Source organism: Hevea brasiliensis, chromosome 16, assembly GCF_030052815.1.
Source record: "Hevea brasiliensis isolate MT/VB/25A 57/8 chromosome 16, ASM3005281v1, whole genome shotgun sequence".
Classification (NCBI taxonomy): Eukaryota; Viridiplantae; Streptophyta; class Magnoliopsida; order Malpighiales; family Euphorbiaceae; genus Hevea; species Hevea brasiliensis.
Genome location: NC_079508.1, coordinates 9057383 through 9082671, shown reverse-complemented (window position 1 = coordinate 9082671; position 25289 = coordinate 9057383). Strand labels below are relative to the sequence as shown.

General features: G+C 37.2%; 2 protein-coding genes across 2 annotated transcripts; both read right to left on the bottom strand.

Annotated features, from left to right (window-relative positions):
- Window positions 1-11416: 11416 nt before the first annotated feature.
- On the bottom strand, window positions 11417-12398 carry LOC110655307 (uncharacterized). The gene is made up of 2 exons (XM_021811562.2): window positions 11970-12398; window positions 11417-11746 (listed from the first exon to the last, which is right to left on the bottom strand). The coding sequence occupies exon 1, from the start codon at window positions 12334-12336 to the stop codon at window positions 11983-11985; it is 354 nt and encodes a 117-aa protein (XP_021667254.2). The 5' UTR covers window positions 12337-12398; the 3' UTR covers window positions 11417-11746; window positions 11970-11982.
- A 1307-nt stretch (window positions 12399-13705) lies between these two features.
- Window positions 13706-22479, bottom strand: LOC131174584 (uncharacterized). The gene is made up of 3 exons (XM_058138340.1): window positions 22405-22479; window positions 21186-21589; window positions 13706-13769 (listed from the first exon to the last, which is right to left on the bottom strand). The coding sequence occupies exons 2-3, from the start codon at window positions 21563-21565 to the stop codon at window positions 13706-13708; spliced, it is 444 nt and encodes a 147-aa protein (XP_057994323.1). The 5' UTR covers window positions 21566-21589; window positions 22405-22479.
- Between the last annotated feature and the right edge of the window lie 2810 nt (window positions 22480-25289).

The window sequence follows — 25289 nt, the reverse complement described above, 5'->3', positions numbered from 1 at the left end:
ACTGCATCTCATCTGACTCTATACACATATTAGTATGCTACAGGTATTGAATATTGAATATAACTATTTTTCCTCACAAGATAATTATTTTGAGTCTGAAAACAATTTACGTGCCATCACCATTGAATACCTAGCTAATATTTAGCAACCAACTTGGTAAGTTGATTTCCACATTCTAGTTACCCCAGCTAGACACCATTAATTAAGTAGAACTCAGTTTAGCATTTTACTAGATGGTTACCCCAGAACAATAAGAAGGTACAGTAGATGAGGACTTCATCACTAGGGCATCATCATTACCACTTGAAGTGGTACATTATTTGATAAGTTCTGGAAAGTTGAGTTGCAGGTTTAAGCATAACTGTGACATAGACATGTATTATGTGTACAAGTGTATAGATTAAGGGAATGAAAGGCAGAAATTAAGGAAGCGGCAATTACCGTCATAAGTCCAAGCCATTAACACTGCTACTTGAATGCTTATTATTATCTTTAGTTTTATTTTATTTGACTTTTGATGGATTATTCCCATTTATTTCCTAGTCAGAATTTGAAATATAGTATGGCTTTTAAGACATTAATATATAAAATAGTCTAGTTTTATTTTATTTGGATTGCAAAAATATTGTTAGTTGTTTATTTGATTGTTAATATTACACAGTATTGATATAAACAATTGTCTTATATGTTATATTATTTTATTTTTTTTACTTTTTTTTTGTTCAAGTCATTCAGTTGCATGCCTGCACCTTGCACCTAGGCCCCTGTCACGTACAGAAGAAGGAAGTATAAGAATAAGTGAAATGATTAATTAGTTGTGATGGTAGTTGAAACTGTTTTAGCTTTCTGTTAGAGGTTGTTGGAGAAATTGTAGCAAAAGTTAGGCAGTTGTTTTTGGAGGGAAAGTGGCAATAAATAGGGCTGTGAGATATTGTAAAGATTCATTCAAACTCTCAATGAAATATTATCTTCTTCCTTACAATTCTCTTCTCTCTCTCTCTCTCTCTCTCTCTCTCTCTCTCTCTATCTTTTGATTTTCTGTTCTTTTAATTTCAACTCTGAAATAACTGTTGTTAGGGTTTCTACCTAACATTTGGTATCAGAGCCTGAAAACTGGGTAGATTCATCTGCAATCTGGTTCCTTGGTGTCGCAAATCATGACTAAATCAGCAGTGGTGGGTCAAGATGCTGTTAAGATGGCACAAATGGAAGAAAGGTTGGATCTGTTGCAAGGGGAATCTCGGGAGACCAGGAAGGAAATGGAAATTCTGAAGCAAAACTTCAAGAAGTTACAAGAAGGAATCAAGAAAGATGCTACAGAGAATAAAATTGCAATTGAGACTGCTGTGGGAAGATTGGAAACCCTAATGCTAGGGTTTTTTGGGGAAAAAGGGAAGGAAATCATCAACTCTGATGAAAGGAATTCTAATGGAGTGATAGGTAAGAATTCTTTAACAACTCCAAAGGAAACTCTAAATCTTCATTCTAGAGATCAGGGTAGTTCTGATTTTTTTAGTGAATCAGTGGGGTCAGAAAAGATTTTGCCTAAGATTGAATTAGTAACTTTTGATGGGAGTGAGCCAAGGGCTTGGGTTAGGAAGTGTTTCAAGTACTTTGAAGTTTTTAGGGTTCCTAAAGATAAGATGGTGGGAATAGCAAGCTTGTATATGGTAGGAAGAGCTGACTCTTGGTTTCAAAATTGGAATAAGTCTAAAATTAGTGGATCTTGGGAAGAATTTGAGATAGCAGTATGCAATAGATTTGGAGAACAAGGTTTTGAGGATGTAGTTGAGGAGTTTATGAGACTAAGGCAAGAGGGTAGTGTTGGGGAATATCAAGATAGGTTTGAGGATCTTAGGGTAAGAATGGAGAGGTTTATGCCTGATTTAGGGGAAGCTTATTTTTTGTCTGGATTCATTGGAGGATTGAGGGATGAAATTAGGCCAATGGTGAGAATGGTTAGGCCTACAACCCTAGCTCATGCTTTTGAAGCAGCTAGACTACAAGAGCAGTGGATGCTATGTAATAGTAAAGCCTTTTCTCTACCAAGATCTGGGTATAATAGTGCTTATAGGCCTAATTTTGCATTTTCTTCTTCAAACCAATCCTATAAAATTTCTCAACCACTTTCTTATCCACCAAAACCTCCAAATGATAACAACCACAGCCAAAAACCTTCTACAACCATTGCTAAGTCCTCTTTTGCTACCAGTAGTAATTCACTACCTCAACCCTTGTTTAAACCAGGTTTGCTTCCAACTCCAGCAGCAAGTAGACAGTCCAAACCCTGTTACAGATGTGGGGAAAAGTTCTTCCCTGGTCACCAGTGTAAATCTAAGACTGCTATGGCCATTTAGTTGGAGGAACAAGGAGTGGAAAAATTGGAGGAAGAGTATCAAGAAATGGTAGAAGGTGAGGAAATTGGGGAAGGACAATCAGAAATGACTCTATCAGTTCATGCTATGGAAGGTAGTCAAGGTGTAGACACAATTAAGGTGGTGGGGAGACATAAGGATAGACAATTAGTTATATTGGTGGATAGTGGGAGCACTAACAGTTTCTTGGATGCAAAAGTGGCCAAAGATTTAAAACTTCCAATGGTGCAAGCACCTGTGTCAATGGTTATTGTAGCTGATGGAAGGAAATTACTAAGTTCTACAATGTGTCCTTCATTTCAATGGCACACTCAGAACCAATGTTTCTCTTTTCCTATGAGACTTTTGGAGTTGGGTGGATTTGATGTTATATTGGGGGTAGATTGGATGAGAAGTGTGAGTCCAATTTTATTTGATTTCAAGGGATTGCAAATCTCATTTCAAAAGGGGGATACTTTAGTTACTTTGCAAGGGATTAAAGAGGGGATGGAACCTGGTAGCCTTCAAGAATGTAATTCCTTGCAGCAGTTGTTGCATAGGAAGGGAAATGATTTCCAGTCTCCATTATTCTGTGTTAATTTGATAGAGCAGGCTATTGGAATTCATTTTGTTGCTGCTTGTAGAAAGAGATGATTCTCATTGATTTCAATTAATCTGTACATGGGTATATATATACAATTGATTCCTATAATTGTGTTCTACTAATTAGGAAGAAATTCTAAATAAGAAATCCTAAATAGGAATACAGAATACAGAATATACAGAGAAATAATGTAGTGATTGACTTTCCATAACACTCCCCCTCAAGTTGGAGCATAGATGTTAATCATGCCCAACTTGTTACAAATGTAGTCAATCCTAGCTCCGTTTAGAGCTTTTGTGAAAATATCTCCTAGCGCTCTCCGGTTTTGATGTGTCTGTTGAGATGATCTGTTGAATCTTTTCACGAATAAAATGACAATCAATCTCAATATGTTTGGTCCGCTCATGAAACACCGGATTAGAAGCAATATGAAGAGCGACTTGATTATCACACCACAATTTCGCAGCGGGGAGGTCTTAAAACTGTCTCATCTAGTAATTGAAGTATCCACATTACCTCACATACCGATTGTGCCATGGCTCGTATTCGGATTCAGCACTAGATCGAGAAACTACACTCGCTTCTTGCTTCTCCAAGACACTAAATTTCCTCCAATAAAAACGCAATATCCGATGAGTTGACCTTACACAACCTTAGATCAGCCAGTCGGCATCGAAAAACATTCAATATTCAAATGCCCATGATTACCATATAGCAAACCTCTTCTGGAGTGCCCTTGGATAACATAAGATTTGTTCCAAGGCTTCCCAATGAGCAACAGCTTGGGAAGACATAAAGCGACTTATCACACTAACGGCATAAGCAATGTCGACGAGTGACTATTAGGTAGTTCAATTTTCCTACCAATCTCCTGTATCTCTCTGGATCTTCAAACAACTCACTATCCCACGCTATGATTGTAAAGTTGGAGTCATTGGTGCGCTATAAGGCTTAGCACCTAATTTTCCTGTCTCTGTCAATAGATCGAGGACATATTTTCTTTGAGACAAGAAAATACCCTTCTTACTTCTCATAACTTCGATACCCAAGAAATACTTTAACAATCCCAAGTCTTTGGTCTGAAACTGAGTTTGGAGGAAGGTTTTAAGAGATGAAATACCTGCAGAATCACTCCCAGTGATGACAATGTCATCCACATAGACTATCAAGAGAATTAGACCAACCACAGCTTGCCTATAAAATACTGAGTGATCACACTTACTCTTTTGCATACCAAATTCCTGTACTGCTTCACTGAATCTCCCAAAACATGCCCTAGGACTTTGTTTCAAGCCATAAAGAGACTTCCGAAGCCTACAAACTTTACCCAACTCCCCCTGAGCAACAAACCCAGGTGGTTGCTCCATATACACCTCCTCTTGAAGATCACCATGAAGGAAAGCATTCTTGATATCCAATTGATGCAGGGGCCAATCATATGTAGCTGCTAAAGAGATAAATAAGCGAATAGAAGTAAGTTTAGCTACAGGAGAAAAAGTATCAGAGTAATCAATCCCATATGTCTGAGCATATCCTTTTGCTACAAGACGTGCTTTTAACCTAGCCACAGAACCATCAGGATTTACCTTTACTGTAAATACCCATTTGCAACCAATAGCTTTCTTACCAGTAGGCAAAGGCAATAGTTCCCATGTACCATTAGCATCTAAAGCCTCCATTTTCCTCTTTCATAGCATCACACCAGCCAGGATGAGACAGTGCCTCACCAACAGTATTAGGGATAGGAACAGAGTCTAAAGAAGTAACAAAACACCAAGAACAAGAAAACAATTAATTATAAGAAACAAAAGAAGAGATAGGGTAAGTACATGAACGTTTACCTTTACGAAGAGCAATGGGTAAGTCTAGATCAGAATCATGATCAGTATGAGGTACAGGATCTCCCAACGAAGTAGCTGGTGGAGGATCTGAGTCAGGAATCTCCAATCTCCTGGAATAAACATGAACAACGGGAGGTCAAGTAGGTCTAGAGACAGAAGGAACAGGCTGTGGGAGAGGACTAGACATTGGTTGGACAGTATATATTAAGAGATCATCCTCCTCCCCCTGACTCTCATACACAGATGATGGAGGAAAAAATAGAGTGGACTCAAAAAATGTGACATCTGCAGAAACAAGATAACGATTAAGAGTAGGAGAGAAACAACGGTACCCTTTTTGGAGCCGGGAGTACCCAAGGAAGACACATTTGAGAGATTTTGGATCCAATTTAGTAACCTGTGGACGAACATCACGCACAAAACATGTACAACCAAAAATACGGGGTTCAATAGGGAACAAAGATTTTGTAGGGAACAAAGCAGTATAAGGAATATCCCCATTAAGGACAGAAGACGGCATACGATTGATCAAAAAACATGCCATAGAAACTGCGTCTGCCCAAAAGTGTTTAGGTACTTTCATATGAAAAAGAAGAGCACGAGGTACCTCAAGAAGATGCCGATTTTTTCTTTCAGCCACACCATTTTGGGATGGGGTATCCACACAGGAAGACTGATGAAGAATGCCATTTTGTGTCATATAAGACTGAAATTGTGCTGAAAAGTATTCTTTGGCATTGTCACTTCTTAATATGCGCATAGAAATATTAAATTGAGTTTTGATTTCATTATAAAAGGCACAAAAGATAGAAAACAACTCAGAACAATTCTTCATTCAATATAACTAGGTAACACGAGAGTAATCATCAACAAAAGTAACAAAATAACGAAATCCGGTTTTAGAAGTAATGCAACAAGGACCCCAAACATCGAATGAACTAACTCAAAAGGGGATGAAGCGTTTATTGACTCTAGACACGAGAAGGCAAGCGATGATGTTTTGCAAACCGACAAGACTCACATTCTAGTACCGATAAAGATCAAATTGAGGACACGACTTCTTCATGGTAGACAAAGAAGGATGACCCAATCTACAATGAGCTTCAAGAGGTGTTAAGGTACTGGAGCAAACAAGCGACGCGGTACATGATTTTCGAGCGTAGAGACCACGACTCGCGTCCTCTACCAATAATGCGCCGTCGTAAGATCCTCAAACAAACACCGTCGGAAAAAGGAAACAGAACAATTTAAGGTACGAGTAAGTTTACTAACGAAAGTAGATTAAAAGAGAATTTTGGTAGACACAAAATGTAAGATAAAGAAATTGTGAAGTCGGGTTCGCGATTTGAGAACCCATGACACAAGAAGTAGAACCATCTAAAGTAATGTGATGTTGGAAGTGAGATTAGAAAAGCAGATAGAAGACTAGAATTACTTGTTATGTGATCTGTCGCACCAGAATCAATAACCCATTTGGATGAGGAAGACACAAGGCATGTAGTGGATTTACCTGACTCAGCGATCGCAGTGACAGGAGAACTGGTAGGCTTTAGAGATGCCTGATACTGGGAAAATTGTGCAAAATCATCTGCAGATACCAAAATAGTTTTCTCAGAGGGAGATCCTGTAGAATTCTCTGCTGCCATATTTGCCATCTGTGATCGCTGATTTTTCTTCTGAAGTTGCGGACAATTATATTTTGTATGGCCAGGCTCATGGCAATAATAACAAATGACTCCTCTTGAGTCCTGATTAGAACTAGCCTCTCCATTACGATTATACATTTGCTGTAATTCCTCCTCTACTTCCTCTTCTATTACCCTGTTGTCCACTTGGATTACGGCTAATAAGAGCACTACTGGCAGGCTGTGAAGATTGAGTACTCTCTGTACGAAGGACCCGTGTGAACGTTTCATGCAAAAAGGAAATCTCAGAACTGGAGAGAATCTGAGATTTAGCAGTCTCATACTCTGAAGGAAGGCATGCAAGAAAACTCATAACAGCCAGTTGCTCCCGTTGCGCCTGCTGAACTTTCACATCAGGACTAAAAGGCAACAATACATTAAGTTCCTCATATACTCGTTTAAAATCCATAAAATAAGCCGTGAGAGACTTATCCTCTTTCTCAGCACGGTAGAATGCCTTACAAACATCATAAATACGGGAGATATTCCCTTTACGAATCTGAGAAAATCTAAGTAATCCATCAATTCCTTAACAAATTCACAGTGATTAATTAAACTAATTACCTCACTATGAATCGAGTTCCGAAGCTGCAAAAACAACCGAGCATCCTCCCTTAGCCAAGTTTGTCGTGTATCATCAGTGGGTGGATCTTTAGTAAGGTGATCATCCTTATCAATGCAACGCAAATACTCCAGGTAATTCAAACCATTAAGTTTGTGTTCCGTGATCTTAGTCATCACCGGAATCACATCAGAAATAACATTCTTATTGTCTGCCATTTGTTGAGACAAAGAAAACTAATCGAAACGCTAATCCAAAGTGTTTATAGCAGCAAAATAATCCAAAATCACAAATCAAGCAAATACCGAAATAGGATCTGAGAGCCAAACCTCAGAAGTCCTTTAATGGTGTACTGGATCGAACAAAGACACACAGTGGTGGAATGAGGGGGTTGAGATGATGCCGGCGATGTTGATCGGGGTTGAAACGGCCGATCGGCGGCCAAGGTCTCTCCTGAGCTGAGTAGTGAGAACAAATAGTCACCCTAGATTGATGACCAGCTCTGATACCATGTAGAAAGAGATGATTCTCATTGATTTCAATTAATCTGTACATGGGTATATATATACAATTGATTCCTATAATTGTGTTCTACTAATTAGGAAAAAATCCTAAATAAGAAATCCTAAATAGGAATACAGAATACAGAATATACAGAGAAATAATATAGTGATTGACTTTCCATAACACTGCTACTACTCTGTTTGCAGCTAACAGAGGTAATATTCATCCTGATATTCAGAAAGTTATTCATAAATACCCTCAAGTTTTTGCTGAACCTACTTCCTTACCCCCTTTTAGAAGTCATAACCACAATATTCCATTACAACCTGATACTAAACCTATAAATGTGAGACCTTATAGGTATCCCCATTATCAGAAAAATGAGATTGAAAAGTTGGTGACTGAAATGTTGAATTCCAAAGTTATTCAGCCTAGCACTAGTCCATTTTCTTCCCCTGTTTTATTGGTTAAGAAGAATGATGGCACTTGGAGATTTTGCGTTGATTACAGAAAGTTGAATGACCACACCATTAAGAATAAATTTCCTATTCCTATCATAGATGATCTATTGGATGAATTACATGGAGCAAAAATGTTTTCTAAGATGGATTTAAGGGCTGGATATCACCAAATTCGAATGGATCCTCCTGATATTCCCAAGACTGCATTTAAAACCCACCATGGACATTTTGAATTCACAGTCATGCCTTTTGGGTTGACCAATGCCCCTGCCACCTTTCAAGCCCTCATGAACCAAATTTTTCAACCATTTTTAAGGAAGTTTGTTCTGGTTTTTTTTGATGACATACTCATTTACAGCCCTGATTTAGAATCTCATTCTGACATTTAGAATCTGTTTTCAAGGTGTTGGAAGAGCAGCAGCTTTTGCTAAAATGTCTAAGTGCTCTTTTGGTCGAATGTTGATTATTTAGGGCATATTATTTGAGAAAAGGAGTATCTACAGATCCGGACAAAATTGAGGCTATGGTAGCTTGGCCTTATCCAACTTCACAAGGAATTGAGGAGTTTCTTGGGATTGACAGGTATTACAGAAGTTTGTTAGAAATTATGGGGTGATTACTACGCCTCTTACAGATTTATTAAAGAGGGACAACTTCCAATGGACTGAAGTTACTAGACAAGCATTTGACTCGTTAAAAGTAGCTATGTCTTCTGCTCCTGTTCCGGCATTACCAAATTTTACTCAGCCATTTATCATTGAAACTGATGCTAGCAGCTATGGTATGGGAGCTGTATTCTGACAAAATGGACACCCTATTGCCTATATTTCTAAGGCTTTTGGGATTAGGAATCAAAGCCTTTCAGATAATCGACAAAGAGTTGCCGGCAATCACTTTTGCTATCACTAAATGGAGGCATTACCTTGAGCAAGGTCCCTTCTTCATTAAAACTGATCATGAAAGTATCAAGCACCTTTTAGAGCAAAGACTTCACACTAACCTACAACAGAAAGGTATTTCTAAACTCTTGGGTTTAGATTATAAAATTTTGTATAAAGAGGGATAGAGAATAGAGTGGTGATGCTTTATCTAGAAGGCCACATTCTGTGTGACTCAATTATCATTGCTCATTCAAATCATTCCTACTTGGATGGCTAATGTCCTTAATAGCTATGTTAATGATTCTAAGGTCATGGATTTAATTACTCAACTTTCTTTGGATAGCAAGGCTCATTTGAAGTTTCATTTGAAGCAAGGGTGTTGTATTACAACAATAGATTGTATGTGGGTTGTCATGGTAATTTGAGGAAGCAATTAATAGCATTGTATCATGACGGTGCTATGGGAGGGCACTCGGCATTCACAATTCTTATAGTAGGCTGCAGAGACATTTTTATTGGCACGGCATGTATCTTGAAGTCTTGCAATGGGTGCAACAATGTGCGTAATGTGCTAAATGTAAGGGAATGACATCCGCTACCCACGGTTATTACTGACCTTTACCAATACCTTCTCAAGCATGGCGGACATCACTATGGATTTTATTGAGCACTTCCTAAGTCCGGAGGTAAGGATACCGTCCTAGTGGTGGTTGATAGTTATACAAAATATGGCCATTTCATTGGATTGGCTCATCCCTTCTTGCATCTTCTGTAGCAAGGGTCTTTATAGAACACATTTATAAGCTTCATGGTGCCCTGTCACAATTGTTTTGATCGAGATAAAGTATTTACAAGTGTGTTTTGGAAAGAATTTTTCAGCGGTGGGCACTACTCTTTCTTATAGTAGTGCTTACCACCCTCAAAGTGATGGCCAAACAGGCGTTTGAATCGGTGTTTGAAACCTATTTGAGATGCATGACTCATCGAGATCCCAAAGCCTGGTTTGATGGTTGTCACTGCAGTGGTGGTACAATTCCTCATACCATTCTGCTATAAAATGACTCCATTTGAAGCCTTATATGGCTATTACCCTCCATCATTACTGCTATTCCTTCTTTTGCATCACGATTCAGGTGTTGACCAATTTTTCGGAGAGGCAGCGGTTGAATGATGTTCTCAAGAGTAATTTGGAGCAAGCTAGAAGCAGGATGAAACGACAAGCTGATAAGGGTAGAGTTGAGAAAGAATTTGAGGTAGGGGATATGGTATATCTAAAGCTTCAACCTTATAGACAAACATCTGTTGCCTTAAGAAGGAATTTAAAGCTAGCTGCTAGGTATTATGGACCATTTCAAATTCTGCAGAAGGTTGGCAACGTAGCATACAAGTTACAGCTTCCTCCTAGTGCTGCTATTCACCCTGTCTTTCATGTCTCGCTTCTCAAGAGAAAACTTAGAGACAATGTTGTGCCACAATTACAGTTACCCGAAATGTTGGAGAATGAAATAATAGTGGCCCCTGAGAAAATCTTGCAAACTAGAACCATTACAAGGAATGGTCAGGCTGTAATTCAAGGACTGGTCAAATGGTTTAATCTTCCATTAGAAGATGCTACTTGAGAGGATCAGTCATTCATCCAGGCCCAATTTCCAACTTTCATACATTCTTGGGGACAAGAATGTTCTCGAGATGGGGGTATTGTCACGTACAGAAGAAGGAAGTATAAGAAAAAGTGAAATGATTAATTAGTTGTGATGGTAGTTGAAACTGTTTTAGCTTTCTGTTAGAGGTTGTTGGAGAAATTGTAGCAAAAGTTAGGCAGTTGTTTTTGGAGGGAAAGTGGCAATAAATAGGGCTGTGAGATATTGTAAAGATTCATTCAAACTCTCAATGAAATATTATCTTCTTCCTTACAATTATCTTCTCTCTCTCTCTCTCTCTCTCTCTCTCTCTCTATCTTCTGATTTTCTGTTCTTTTTAATTTCAACTCTGAAATAACTGTTGTTAGGGTTTCCACCTAACAGCCCCAAAACCCCTTTGTGCCTTCATGTGCCTTGCATCTTTAACAACTATGAACCCAAACAAAAAGTCAACAATTGTGATGATAGACTTAATGCAGTAGGTGGTAGAAGAAGACTGGTGCCTACAAAAATTGTTAAAAAACTCAAGTGTCTTATTAAGATAGATATAGATTATGAATTGTAATCACTAATGGGGGTAGATAAGCTTGGGTTAAATACACAAAAGCATTCTCACCATTCTCTGAAACCATTGGTTAACAAAGAACCCATTCACACAACTATTCAATGTTCAGCTTATTTCTTATCTGACAAGGATTTGGGAGAATCTGATCTGTGTAAATATTTTGCCTATGGCGACTGCTCATATTTTGCTTGGGGCTTTACAATCTAAAGGTCAAACACGGTCAAACACTATGGTTGTCTAAAGATTTCCACGCCTATGTAGCACAACAAAGACCTTTCAACCAGTAAAAGATTTCCACACAAACAAAAAGAAGCCAAACTGATGTAGAACATAGGTCTCAAACCCAAAATACTAATTCAATTCCAAAAACCAAATATGCCTTCAAAGGCTATTACCTTATATATGAAGAATAAAAATAGCTCTATCAAATAAAATAAATAAAAAAATATAGCAAACTGTTAAATTGTCCCACCAAAATATAAAACTTCCTAACAATCCCATCAAAATATAAAATTACTTGCTAAACTTCCTATTACTAGGAAAGAAATAATTATTCTTAAGATGCCCTTCTGTCCAAGATGGATTGGATCAAGGTCAGGACTCAGGCTATGCGAGAACATAAACTGCACCACAAACAGCCACAAACATTCTGTGCCATAGGAAAGTAATACAAAGTACTGATTATAATTGCTTATTTACTTTAAATAGTTTTCGAGGCGTTAAAATCGAACTAGGAAGTTATCAACATTACTGAAACAAGAACCCTAAACCCTAATTAAAGGTTAAACAGGGATTTTCTTAGTTTTGAGATCATCAATACTACAAAGATGCAGGCAAATCTACATAACAAAAACTCTAATAGAGAAGTGGACCTGAGAGATTGCATCATTTACAGTAACGATCGGCCTTCTTCTTCACTCGGTCGTCGAGGGCATCCTCCATAGATTTGAAATTTGATTTTTCATTATAACCGAATTTCTTGGCCTCCACGGGGAAGAGCTCCTCGTACTGGAGGCGCTTCGCCGCATCGATTGTGTAAACCTCGCCTGCAGCACCAACATCGCCGCCAGTTTCAGTATTCTCTGTCTCTACCTCGGCAGCGGAGGATATATTTGTTTCATCCTTAATCTTGTTCTTTTTCTTCTTCTTCTTCTTGTCGATGGCTTTGCTGGTGGTGGCGACGCTTCCTCCCTTGAAGGTGAGTCTCCCTCCTTTCACTTTCTCATATGGATTCGACATCGCATCGCACAGCTCTTGGCGGCATTCTTACCCTCGCTGCTTCGTTCCTCAAATATATAACACGCGCGTATATAAACCGATCATTAAAACGACGTCACTCTATTTGCGCTTCCGTATTATGTTTTCACTCCACGACCACGGAAATTCTTACACGTACACAGGAACATGCACACATCTAATTAGAAATTGATAAGTAAAATTATGGTCAACCTTATCTACAAATATAATGGAGCCTAATATTATAATTTCTTATTAGTTGAATGTATAATTAATTTATAATCTCAAATGCCTATAAGAAATTTCCTCAATATCACACCACATCCATTGTCTTCCCAGTTTTGGATTAAATGTATATTAAGCAACTTAATTTTCATTGATAAATAAATATAAACAATAGAATAAATTACCATAGGCATCTATATTTTATTAAAATTGATTACTTAGTTTTTACTTTTTAAAAGTCTCTATATTTTATAAAATTAAATTATTTTTTTTTTCCAATTTCTGTCAAATAAAATATTAGTTTAACTTATTTTAGGGTTCGTTTGGATAGGATGAAGGGAGATTTGGTAAAATAAGGTAAGGTAAGGTAAAGGAATAAGATAAGATAATAGTTTTATTTATATTTGGGAGGAAGGTAACGTAAATGAAGACTTTATAATCTTGTTTTGTTTGGTTGGATGATATTGAAAGGTAAGGTTAAATATAAAAATTATAAAATTATCCTGTTTATGAAAATTTTATAGTAAGAAGGATATTTTAAAATTGATATGGGTAATATAAGAAATCAAAAAATAAAAACATTTTCAACCCTTTCCAACCCACCAAATTGATGAGTTAGAAATTGGAAGGTTTTGAGGGGTTGAAAACCCCCCAAAAAAACCCTCTAAAATCCTTCCTATCCCTCAACCCTCCATCCCAAATAAGTAAAAAATTCCTTAAAACCATCTCTTACTTTCCTTTATCACTGTAATCCCTCAATTCAAACAAAGGGTTAGTCTCAGTTTGAAAACTTTTGTGATTCAATTTTTTGCAAATGATTCTAAGCTGTCAGACCTTACTCTTCTGTAAGGCATAACATGATCCCGTAGAATACCTAATGAACTATCGAACTTCACCTACCAATAACTTATTAAGTACCCTACAATGGATTTTAAAACAATTTTCTTACTTTTGATAAGTGGTGAACATTTTCTAATAGGTATTAAAATATTTAATTAAAGTTCAAAACTAGTTAAAATTTTTTGCCCATTTTATTTTTTCGCAAATTTTATAAAAATTTTGGCAGAATTTCGTCTATATTTTAAGAAAATAGTTCTTCAAATACCTGAAAAAAAGCACTTCCAATAATTTTCCTCAACAACTTCTTCTAATTTACAATTATCTCAATCAATTTCAACAGATTTATCAACTTCCAAAATTCAGATTCGCCACTTCCAATATCCAACAATCATCAAATACCATTAATGAATTTCATTCAATTCAAAATAAAATACTACCATTCATATTTAATTAATGACAAAGTAATATGTATACATCATTGCAAAAAAATTTACATTAAAAGAAATTCAAACTAAATTTTATTATAAACTTTATACAAACTTGTACAAGCTGTTTAAGACCCATTTTACATGTCCATATATTATGTGCATCATAAACATCAAAATAAATATTTACAGTCGGGATATAAATTATACCCGATATAACCTCAGGATGAGTCACTCCACAATCCTCAGCAGCTCACTCTGCTGCTCCTCTAGTCTCTAAATCTGCGACAGCAATAACAGCTATCGCTAAGTACTAGGACTCAGTAGTGCAGAACATACTAAAATAATATTTATGCAGAATTTAAAATCACATTTATTCAAATTTTGGATTGGATTAAATACAAAACATGAATTATGATAATTTAATCCAAACAAGTTCATTTCGAAGTGTCAAAACACATTTTATAAAACCCACAGTTATATCATGCCATTTGAAACAAATATAATCTCAATAGCCAGAGGCTAAAAAGAAGTCACATCATAAGACTAGCTAGCTCAAATATATGGATATCTATTCAATTTCCTCTTCTACTGGCACACCTCAACACTTCTCCAGAGAAGGAATCAAAATTTGAAACTGATTACCCCCACTAGACATGCTAGTGAGGTGTTCAAATATATGGTCATGACACTGTGGTTTCAAAACTTATCGTAACAATTTGCTAAACATTGCCATTTCAAATATACACAATAACTTTCAACAATTTAAATCAAAAGCATCATAATAATGTCACAATTCAATATTTCACAATATTCAAAACAACATGCAAAAGATAATTTACAAAAATTATACATTGTGCACAAACCTTAAACGAGTCGCCTCTTGGCCATGACTCGATTCCTCGGGTTCTTTCCCGCTGTTCTTTTCAACTGAAACACACAATTTCACAGTGTTTCAGTACCATAACTTAGCATAAATCCAAAAATAAATTTACATTCACTTATACCTAGCTCTAATGTGCTAATTTTGACGTTATTTAATTTTTGTGTTTTGAAATTACTATTCACTACACTATTCAAGTTAAATTGTTGACTTTCTAAGGCTTAATAGGTATGAGAATTCCAACTTCACCCACATACCACATTTTGGTCACTAAATTTGTTGGTTTCGGTTGTTTACTCAAATTCTAAGTCTTTTAGGCAAATTTGTAAATTTTCAGTTTTGGTGTCTTAAGTTGCACTATTCCATTGGTCATTTTACTATTAGAATTTGACAAAACTTTCTTCATAGAAAATGTTCCCTATTGTCTTAATTTTATTCTCCTTTTTGAATCACTCCAATTAGAGTTTTGTAGCTCAAGTTATAGCCATTTGAACCATGGCTGCCGGATTGGACTTAACCCAGATTTTCCGGGCAAATTTTGGTTCTGGCAATTTTAGGTCACCAACTTGGGGTGACCAAATGACTTGGTTAATGGCATAATTTGGGTTTGTGTTTTTCATGAAAGTTTTAAGTCTATATCTCATCTGTCCACTGGTAAAATTTCAAGTCATTTAGACCGGCCTAGCTCAAGTTATGGCCAAATGAACAAATGGTCAGTTTGTATAGGGCAGACTGAGATTTTCCGGATTTGGTCAATTTCTTCACTAGGTTTTGGTCACTTTTTGGGCATGGTTCCTAAATGAAAATTGTGTCATTTTGCGTCTATTTGCATTCCCAATTGGTCTCACACCAATTGGACTTGTAAATTTTCAGTTTTGGTCCCTCAAAGGGACCTTGGTCATGCTCATTGAATCCGAATTTGCTTTTGTTTCAACCACTTCTAACACACTTCATTTGGTCACAAATGATCATTTCTCACTTCATACTAGGTCAAAGACATCATTTACCAATTTCTCACATTTTTGGTCTCTAAACCTTAAGTGTCCAAAGCCTAACCACACTAATTCATTGCATTTAACTAATTCAAGACATTTAATCATTATCATTCAACACCAATAAGCTCACATACACCTTTAAATTCACCAAGTTCATGCATACATATATCAAACCTTAGTTGACCAAAATTTAGGTTTGGTCCTCCACAAATATTTTCTTTTGATTTCTTTAGTTTCTAAGTTACTTTAAGCATATTTGCATGAAATTTAAAGAAATAATTTAGAGTTTATTACTAACCTTTGGGTAGCAATTTCTAACTCCCCTTTCCTCCTATTTGCTTTCTATTTCTTGCTCCTCTACACTCTTCAAGATGCAAGGATGAGGTTTAAGTTAATAATTTAGGGAAATTAGGGTTTAATTAGTGGATTCAAAAGCTTGAGTGCAAGCTTTAATGGAGTTTAGAAATGGAGAGGGAGAGAGGGATGGGAGACGACAACTTAGGGAAGAAGAAGACTTTGAATATATTTTTTTTTCTTTCTTTTCTTTTCCTCTTTTTTTATGTCTTATGAAGACCATAAATCAATTTAGATAAAATTTTAATTATGATATTTATGGCATCATGCATGATGTCATCTCCCTTCACTTTTTCATTTTCTTTTTTTTTTTCTATTAGTTCTTTTATTTAATTCCCGACTCTAAAATTTTCTTTTCTCTGATTTTATTTAACAGTTAAGTTAGTAGTCAGCTCTCGGGGTCAATTGACCAAATTGCCCCTCGTCAGTTCAACCCGGTTTGCAATTAATTCAATATTTCTTGCGGCTCCCTGACCTAATTATTTGACTGGCTTAACAACCTTTTTCCATGATTTTCTCTTTTCCACTGTGTTCACAAAAGTCTTAAGGACCGCAGCGTCACATTTTACGGTTCGAAATTTGAGTTTAAATCGACTTCGCAGTTGTTCCCGAGAATGTCACCCATTGCCGTGACTCTCGGCTCGTTTAACTTCTTATGTTCTGTTTTTCTTATTTATACTTAACTAATTGACAATTACTAATTATTTATGTTTATAGCTTCTCTAGTTGTCTTAAGTGTGGTTCTAATCCCCTTAATTGTCTGGACCGACACCGTCACCGGAATAGTAAAATATACCAGGCTATACAAATAGGGGTGTTACAATTCTCCCCCCCTTAAATAAATTTCGTCTTGAAATTTTACCCGGTATCAATCTCTGAACAACTGTGGGTGCTGTTTGCTTATGTCCTCCTCTCGTTCCCAAGTAGCCTCCTGGCCCGAATGATGGGTCCACAACACTTTCACTAACGGTATTTGCTTGTTCCGTAGCTGCTTCACCTTATAAGCCAGAATCTCTATGGATTCTTCCTCATATGTGAGGTTTGGGTTTACTTCAATTTCCTCTACTGGTAGTACATGAGATGGGTCTGATCAATACCTCCTCAACATAGATACATGGAAGACATTATGTATCTTCTCCAACTCTTGAGGTAGTGCCAAACGATATGCCAAAGGACCCACTCTTTCCAATACCTCATATGGCCCGATAAAACGAGGACTTAGTTTCCCCTTTTTGCCGAATCTCATAATCCTCTTCCAAGGAGAAACCTTAAGGAAAACTTTATCACCCACTGCATATTCAACATCCCTTCTTTTCAAATCAATATAGGACTTCTGACGGTCTGATGCAGCTTTAAGTCGGTCTCTGATCACCCTGATTTTCTCCTCAGTTTGCTGAACAATTTCGGGTCCAATCATCTTTCTTTCACCCACGTCATCCCAACACAACGGGGTTCTACATTTTCTGCCATACAAAGCTTCATATGGAGGCATCCCAATGCTTGATTGGTAGCTGTTGTTGTAAGCAAACTCAATCAAAGGCAAGTGTGTATCCCAACTACCCTCAAATTCAATCACACAAGCCCGTAGCATGTCCTCCAAGATCTGAATTACCCTTTCAGACTGGCCATTTGTCTGTGGGTGGAATGCAGTACTGAAGTTCAATCTAGTTCCTAGGGCTCTCTGAAGACTACCCCAGAATCTAGAAGTGAACCTAGGATCTCTGTCTGATACAATGGATACTGGCACTCCATGTAGTCTCACAATCTCATCTATATACATCTTGGCCAATCTTTCTAAACTGTAGTCCATCCGGACTGGCAGAAAATGAGCAGACTTAGTCTGTCTGTCAACAATGACTCATACTGCATCATGACTCTTCTGTGCCCTCGAAAGTTCCATCACAAAATCCATCGTTATTCTCTCCCATTTCCATTCCGGTACTGGTAGTGGATGTAATAACCCAGCGGGTACTTGATGCTCTGCCTTTACTTGCTGACAAGTTAGGCATTTAGAAACAAGCTCTGCCACATCTCTTTTCATACCCATCCACCAGTAATGCTCCTTTAGCCCCCTATATATTTTTGTGCCACCAGGGTGCATGGCAAAAGGAAACTCATGTGCTTCCTTCAAAATGATCTGTCTCAAAACAACATTATTAGGAACACATATTCTACCCTGGTGTAGCAATAGACCATCATCTCTTATTGAGAATTCTGGTTTCTTGCCCTGTCTGATTTCTTCCAATAGCTTCTGATACCTTTCATCATTCTGAGCAGCCATACTGATCTGATCAATCAACACTGGCTGTACATGCCATGCAACTGCTGTCTGCCCATCATCATTAATCTCTAAGCTGGCATGCAATGATCTCAACTCATGTACCATAGACAAAGGAGTAACCCGTAGACTTGCCATAGTCTTGCGACTTAAGGCATCAGCCACAACATTAGCTTTCCCTAGCTGATAGTCTATCAGACAATTATAGTCTTTTATCAACTCTAACCATCTTCTCTGTCTCAAATTCAACTCTTTCTGGGTGCCCAAATACTTCAAACTCCTATGATCTGTGTAGATGTAACACTTTTCCCCATATAAATAGTGTCTCCAAATCTTAAGAGCAAACACTATAGCTGCAGGCTCTAAGTCATGTGTCGGATAATTCCTCTTGTGCGGTTTTAGCTGGCGTGATGCATAAGCAATGATATTTCGATCTTGCATCAATACACAGCCTAACCCATTGTGAGAAGCATCACTATAAACTGTGTATTATTTACCCAGAGTAGGTAAAGTAAGGACTGGAGCTTCAGTCAAACATTTCTTCAATTCATCAAAACTCTGTTAGAATTTATCCGTCCACTGAAATTTCACATCTTTTCTAAGTAGCTTGGTCAATGGAGATGCCAACATGGAGAATCCCTTCACAAATCGACGATAGTATCCAGCTAAACCCAGAAAACTACGAATCTCTGTGATATTTCTGGGTAGCCTCCAATAAAGGATAGCTTCAATCTTACTTGGATCTACCTTGATGCCCTCTTCTGATACTACATGCCCCAAGAAAGATATTTCTTTCAGCCAAAATTCACACTTCGACAATTTGGCATATAGCTGTTTCTCCCTCAAAGTCTGCAGTACAATCCGCAGATGTCTATCATGCTCTTCTGCATTCCTCGAATAGACTAATATATCATCTATGAATACCACAACAAACTGGTCAAGGTATGGTCTGAAGATAATGTTCATCAGATCCATAAAAGCAGCCGGAGCATTAGTTAACCCAAATGGCATGACTAAGAACTCATAATGGCCATAGCGGGTTCTGAAGGCAGTTTTAGGAATACTCTGCTCTTGTACTTTCAACTGATAATAACCTGATCTCAGTCAATTTTGGAGAACACAGCTGCACCCCTCAACTGATCAAACAAGTCATCAATGCGGGGCAAAGGATATTTATTATTTATTGTCACCTTATTCAACTGCCAATAATCAATACACAAGCGGAGAGTGCCTTCCTTCTTCTTTACAAACAACACTGGCACTCCCCAAGGTGACACACTAGGGTGGATAAAGCCCTTGTCAACTAGCTCTTGCAACTGCACTTTCAGCTCTTTCAATTCTGCAGGTGCCATTCTATATGGCGTTATGGAGATTGGGTCCACACCAGGCATAACATCAATTTCAAACTACACCTCTCTTTCTGGAGGTAATCCTGGCAATTCATCAGGAAACACATCCGGAAAGTCACATACAGTAGGGATGTCCCTCAGTGCTGGACTCCCCACTTGGGTGTCTATCACATGTGCCAAGTATGCTTCACACCCCTTTCTGATCATCCTTCTGGCTAGTGCAGCCGAAATGATGTTTGATGGCAGTAAATGCCTCTCCCCATGTATTACCACATCACCGTATAGAAGGAGACCAAAAGTGACTGTCTTCAGTCTACAGTCAATCATGGCGTGATGCCTGGCTAACCAATCCATGCCCAAGATGATATCATACTCTCTGAAGGGCATTTCAATCAAATCTGACAGAAAAATATGTCATTAGATCATTAAAGGACAGTCCCTATAAATTCTGTTGACCTGAACCTCTTGTCCTAACGGACTAGTTACTAGCACTTCAAAACCCATTTGCACACATGGAACAGCGAGTGAACTGACTTTGCTAGCACTAACATATGAATGGGTTGAACCCGGATCAAACAATACAAATACTTCTTGATCAGAGATAGAAAATGTACCAGCTACCACATCGGAAGTCTCAGCCTCTTCTTGCTGTCTCATCGTATAAACTTTGGCTGAAGCATTTCCTTTTGCTGACTGACCAACCATACCTTGACTGCCTGAAGTAGTGCCTCTACCTCTGCCTCTTCCTCTGCCAACTGATTGTGAACCTCTGGAAGTAGAACTCTGAATAGATCCTTCGGCAGTAGTAGGAGCTGGATCATATTTAGGAGCACTAGTGCAGTCTCTTGCCAAATGGCCCTTGCCTCCACAGTTAAAACAGGCTCTAGTGGCCCAATAGCATTCCCCCCCATGAATCTTGCCACAAGTCTCACAGGGGCGGGCAGAATGTGAACCCCTGCTCGACTGCTGACCAGACTTAGGGGGTCTCTGTCCAGAAAATCTGCCCCTACCAAATCTTTCACCTCGACCCCTGCTGGGTCCACTAAACTTCTTTTTCTTTCCAGAGGTAGCACCAGAACTCTGTTCAACTAATTTTTCCCCCTTGTCTTTTTTTTTTTGATTTCTCAGCTTTCTCTAATTTTTCTTTCACTGGGGTTGCTTCTGAGTGCTTGAGACATAAGTTCTGAAAAATTGCTGTGTCGAAATCCCACAACTTGCATCCTTATGCTGGGCTTCAAACCCGTCTCAAATCTCTTGCATCTTGCCTTGCTGGTAGTAAGGTGACTCCCTGCATAGTGACTTAGGCAGGAGAACTCCCTCTCATACTCTGCCACTGATCGGTTCCCTTGTTTTAGACTCAAAAACTCTTGTAACTTCTGATCAACATATGCGTCTGGGATGTATTTCTGTCTGAACTCTCTAATGAAGTCATCCTAGGTTAGCACTGGTGGTTCAGCTAAGCTGTGGGGGATGGTCTTCCACCAATCATATGCATCCCCTTGCAGTAGTGACACAGAGTATTCAAACTTCAGTTCATCTTGGCAGTGCAGCTTTTTAAACACTCTATCCATCCTTTCAAGCCATTGTTTTACCTCTAAAGGGTCCACTGTACCCTTAAATTCAGTAGCTCCATACTTCAATAACTTATCATACTGTCTGGCTGGAGGCAGTGGTTGTGCTACAGGTGTCTGGGGTGGAGCTTGAGCAGACATACCCCCAGCCATTTGTTGAAACATCGCAGCCATCTGCTGTGCAAACTGTGCAGGAAACTGCGGCATTTGTGGGGCTGGTGCTACTGATCCACTGACATTCTGTAAAGCTGGGGCTTCCCCTTGTGCCTTAGCTTCAACAGATTGCTCGACTGAATGATCCCCTTCTTCCATTTCAGTCTGAAGTTAGGGTATCTCCTAAACAAATAACACATGGAGATTTTCCTCCGTTAGTTCATATTTATGATGTAATGCAATGTATGTAACAAATATGGACATTGAGCAGTTGTAGTTAACAAGAAAAGACACAAATTCTCAAGTTAAAACATACTTAAAAAATTTTGCTCTGATACCACTAAAACATGTCACACCTTACCCTTCTGTAAGGCATAACACGATCCCATAGAATACCTAATGAACTACCGAACTTCACCTACCAATAACTCATTAAGTACCCTACAAGGGATTTTAAAACAATTTTCTTACTTTTGATAAGTGGTGAACATTTTCTAATAGGTATTAAAATATTTAATTAAAGTTCAAAACTAGTTAAAATTTTTGGCCCGATTTATTTTTCCGTAAATTTTATAAAAATTTTGGCAGAGTTCCTTCTATATTTTAAGAAAACAGTTCTTCAAATACCTGAAAAAAAGCACTTCCAATAATTTTCCTCAACAACTTCTTCTAATTTACAATTATCTCAATCAATTTCAACAGATTTATCAACTTCCAAAATTCAAATTCGCCATTTCCAATATCCAACAATCATCAAATACCATTAATGAATTTCATTCAATTCAAAATAAAATACTACCATTCATATTTCATTAATGACAAAGTAATATGTATACATCATTGCAAAAAAATTTACATTAAAAGAAATTCAAACTAAATTTTATTATAAACTTTATACAAACTTGTACAAGCTGCTCAAGACCCATTTTACATGTCCATATATTTATGTGCATCATAAACATCAAAATAAATATTTACAGTCGGGATATAAATTATACCCGATATAACCTCAGGATGAGTCGCTCCACAATCCTCAGCAGCTCACTCTGCTGCTCCTCTAGTCTCTAAATCTGCGACAGCAATAACAGCTATCGCTAAGTACTAGGACTCAGTAGTGCATAACATACTAAAATAATCTTTATGCAGAATTTAAAATCACATTTATTCAAAATTTGGAATGGATTAAATACAAAACATGAATTATGAGAATTTAATCCAAACAAGTTCATTTCGAAGTGTCAAAACACATTTTATAAAACCCACAGTTATATCATGCCATTCGAAACAAATATAATCTCAATAGCCAGAGGCTAAAGAGAAGTCACATCACAAGGCTAGCTAGCTCAAATATATGGATATCCATTCAATTTCCTCTTCTACTGGCACACCTCAACACTTCTCCAGAGAAGGAATCAAAATTCGAAACTGATTACCCCCACTAGACATGCTAGTGAGGTGTTCAAATATATGGTCATGACACTGTGGTTTCAAAACTTATTTTAACAATTTGCTAAACATTGCCATTTCAAATATACACAATAACTTTTAACAATTTAAATCAAAAGCATCATAATAATGTCACAATTCAATATTTCACAATATTCAAAACAATATGCAGAAGATAATTTACAAAAATTATACATTGTGCACAAACCTTAAACGAGTCACCTCTTGGCCTTGACTCGATTCTTCGGGTTCTTTCCCGCTGTTCTTTTCAACTGAAACACACAATTTCACAGTGTTTCAGTATCATAACTTAGCATAAATCCAAAAATAAATTTACATTCACTTATACCTAGCTCTAATGTGCTAATTTTGACGTTCTTTAATTTTTGTGTTTTGAAATTACTATTCACGACACTATTCAAGTCAAATTGTTAACTTTCTAAGGCTTAATAGGTATGGGAATTCCAACTTCACCCACATACCACATTTTGGTCACTAAATTTGTTGGTTTCGGTTGTTTACTCAAATTCTAAGTCTTTTAGGCAAATTTGTAAATTTTTAGTTTTGGTGTCTTAAGTTGCACTGTTCCATTAGTCATTTTACTGTTGGAATTTGGCAAAACTTTCTTCATAGAAAATGTTCCCTATTGTCTTAAGTTTATTTTCCTTTTTGAATCACTCCAATTGGAGTTTTGTAGCTCAAGTTATAGCCATTTGAACCATGGTTGCCGGATTGGACTTAACCCAGATTTTTTGGGCAAATTTTGGTTCTGGCAATTTTAGGTCACCAACTTGGGGTGACCAAATGACTTGGTTAATGGCATAATTTGAGTTTGTGTTCTTCATGAAAGTTTTAAGTCTATATCTCATCTGTCCACTGGTAAAATTTCAGGTCATTTAGACTGGCCTAGCTCAAGTTATGGCCAAATGAACAAATGGTCAGTTTGTACAGGGCATACTGAGATTTTCCGGATTTGGTCAATTTCTTCACTAGGTTTGGTCACTTTTTGGGCATGGTTCCTAAATGAAAATTGTGTCATTTTGCATCTATTTTCATTCCCAATTGGTCTCACACCAATTGGACTTGTAAATTTTCAGTTTTGGTCCCTCAAAGGGACCTTGGTCATGCTCATTGAATCCGAATTTGCTTTTGTTTCAACCACTTCTAACACACTTCATTTGGTCACAAATGATCATTTCTCACTTCATACTAGGTCAAAGACATCATTTACCAATTTCTCACATTTTTGGTCTCTAAACCCTAAGTGTCCAAAGCCTAACCACACTAATTCATTGCATTTAACTAATTCAAGACATTTAATCATTATCATTCAACACCAATAAGCTCACATACACCTTTAAATTCACCAAGTTCATGCATACATATATCAAACCCTAGTTGGCCAAAATTTAGGTTTGGTCCTCCACAAATATTTTCTTTTGATTTCTTTAGTTTCTAAGTTACTTTAAGCATATTTGCATGAAATTTAAAGAAATAATTTAGAGTTTATTACTAACCTTTGGGTAGCAATTTCTAACTCCCCTTTCCTCCTATTTGCTTTCTATTTCTTGCTCCTCTACACTCTTCAAGATGCAAGGATGAGTTTAAGTTAATAATTTAGGAAAATTAGGGTTTAATTAGTGGATTCAAAAGCTTGAGTGCAAGCTTTAATGGAGTTTAGAAATGGAGAGGGGGAGATGGATGGGAGACGGAAACTTAGGGAAGAAGAAGACTTTGAATATATTTTTTTTCTTTCTTTTCTTTTCTTTTTTTTTTTTATGTCTTATGAAGACCATAAATCAATTTAGATAAATTTTTAATTATGATCTTTATGGCATCATGCACGATGTCATGCATGATGTCATCTCCCTTCACTTTTTCATTTTCTTTTTTTTTTCTATTTATTTTTATATTAGTTCTTTTATTTAATTCCCGACTCTAAAATTTTCTTTTCTCCAATTTTATTTAACAGTTAAGTCAGTAGTCAGCTCTCGGGGTCAATTGCCCCTCGTCGGTTCAACCCGGTTTGCAATTAATTTAATATTTCTTCCGGATCCTTGACCTAATTATTTGACTGGCTTAACAACCTTTTTCCATGATTTTCTCTTTTCCACTGTGTTCACAATAGTCTTAAGGACCGCAGCGTCATATTTTACGGTTCGAAATTTGAGTTTAAATCAACTTCGCAGTTGTTCCCAAGAATGTCACCCATTGCCGTGACTCTCGGCTCGTTTAACTTCTTATGTTCTATTTTTCTTATTTATACTTAACTAATTGACAATTACTAATTATTTATGTTTATAGCTTCTCTAGTTGTCTTAAGTGTGGTTCTAATCCCCTTAATTGTCTGGACCGACACCGTCACCGGAATAGTGAAATATACCAGGCTATACAAATAGGGGTGTTACATAAGCAGTATATATATAATTAAAATTAT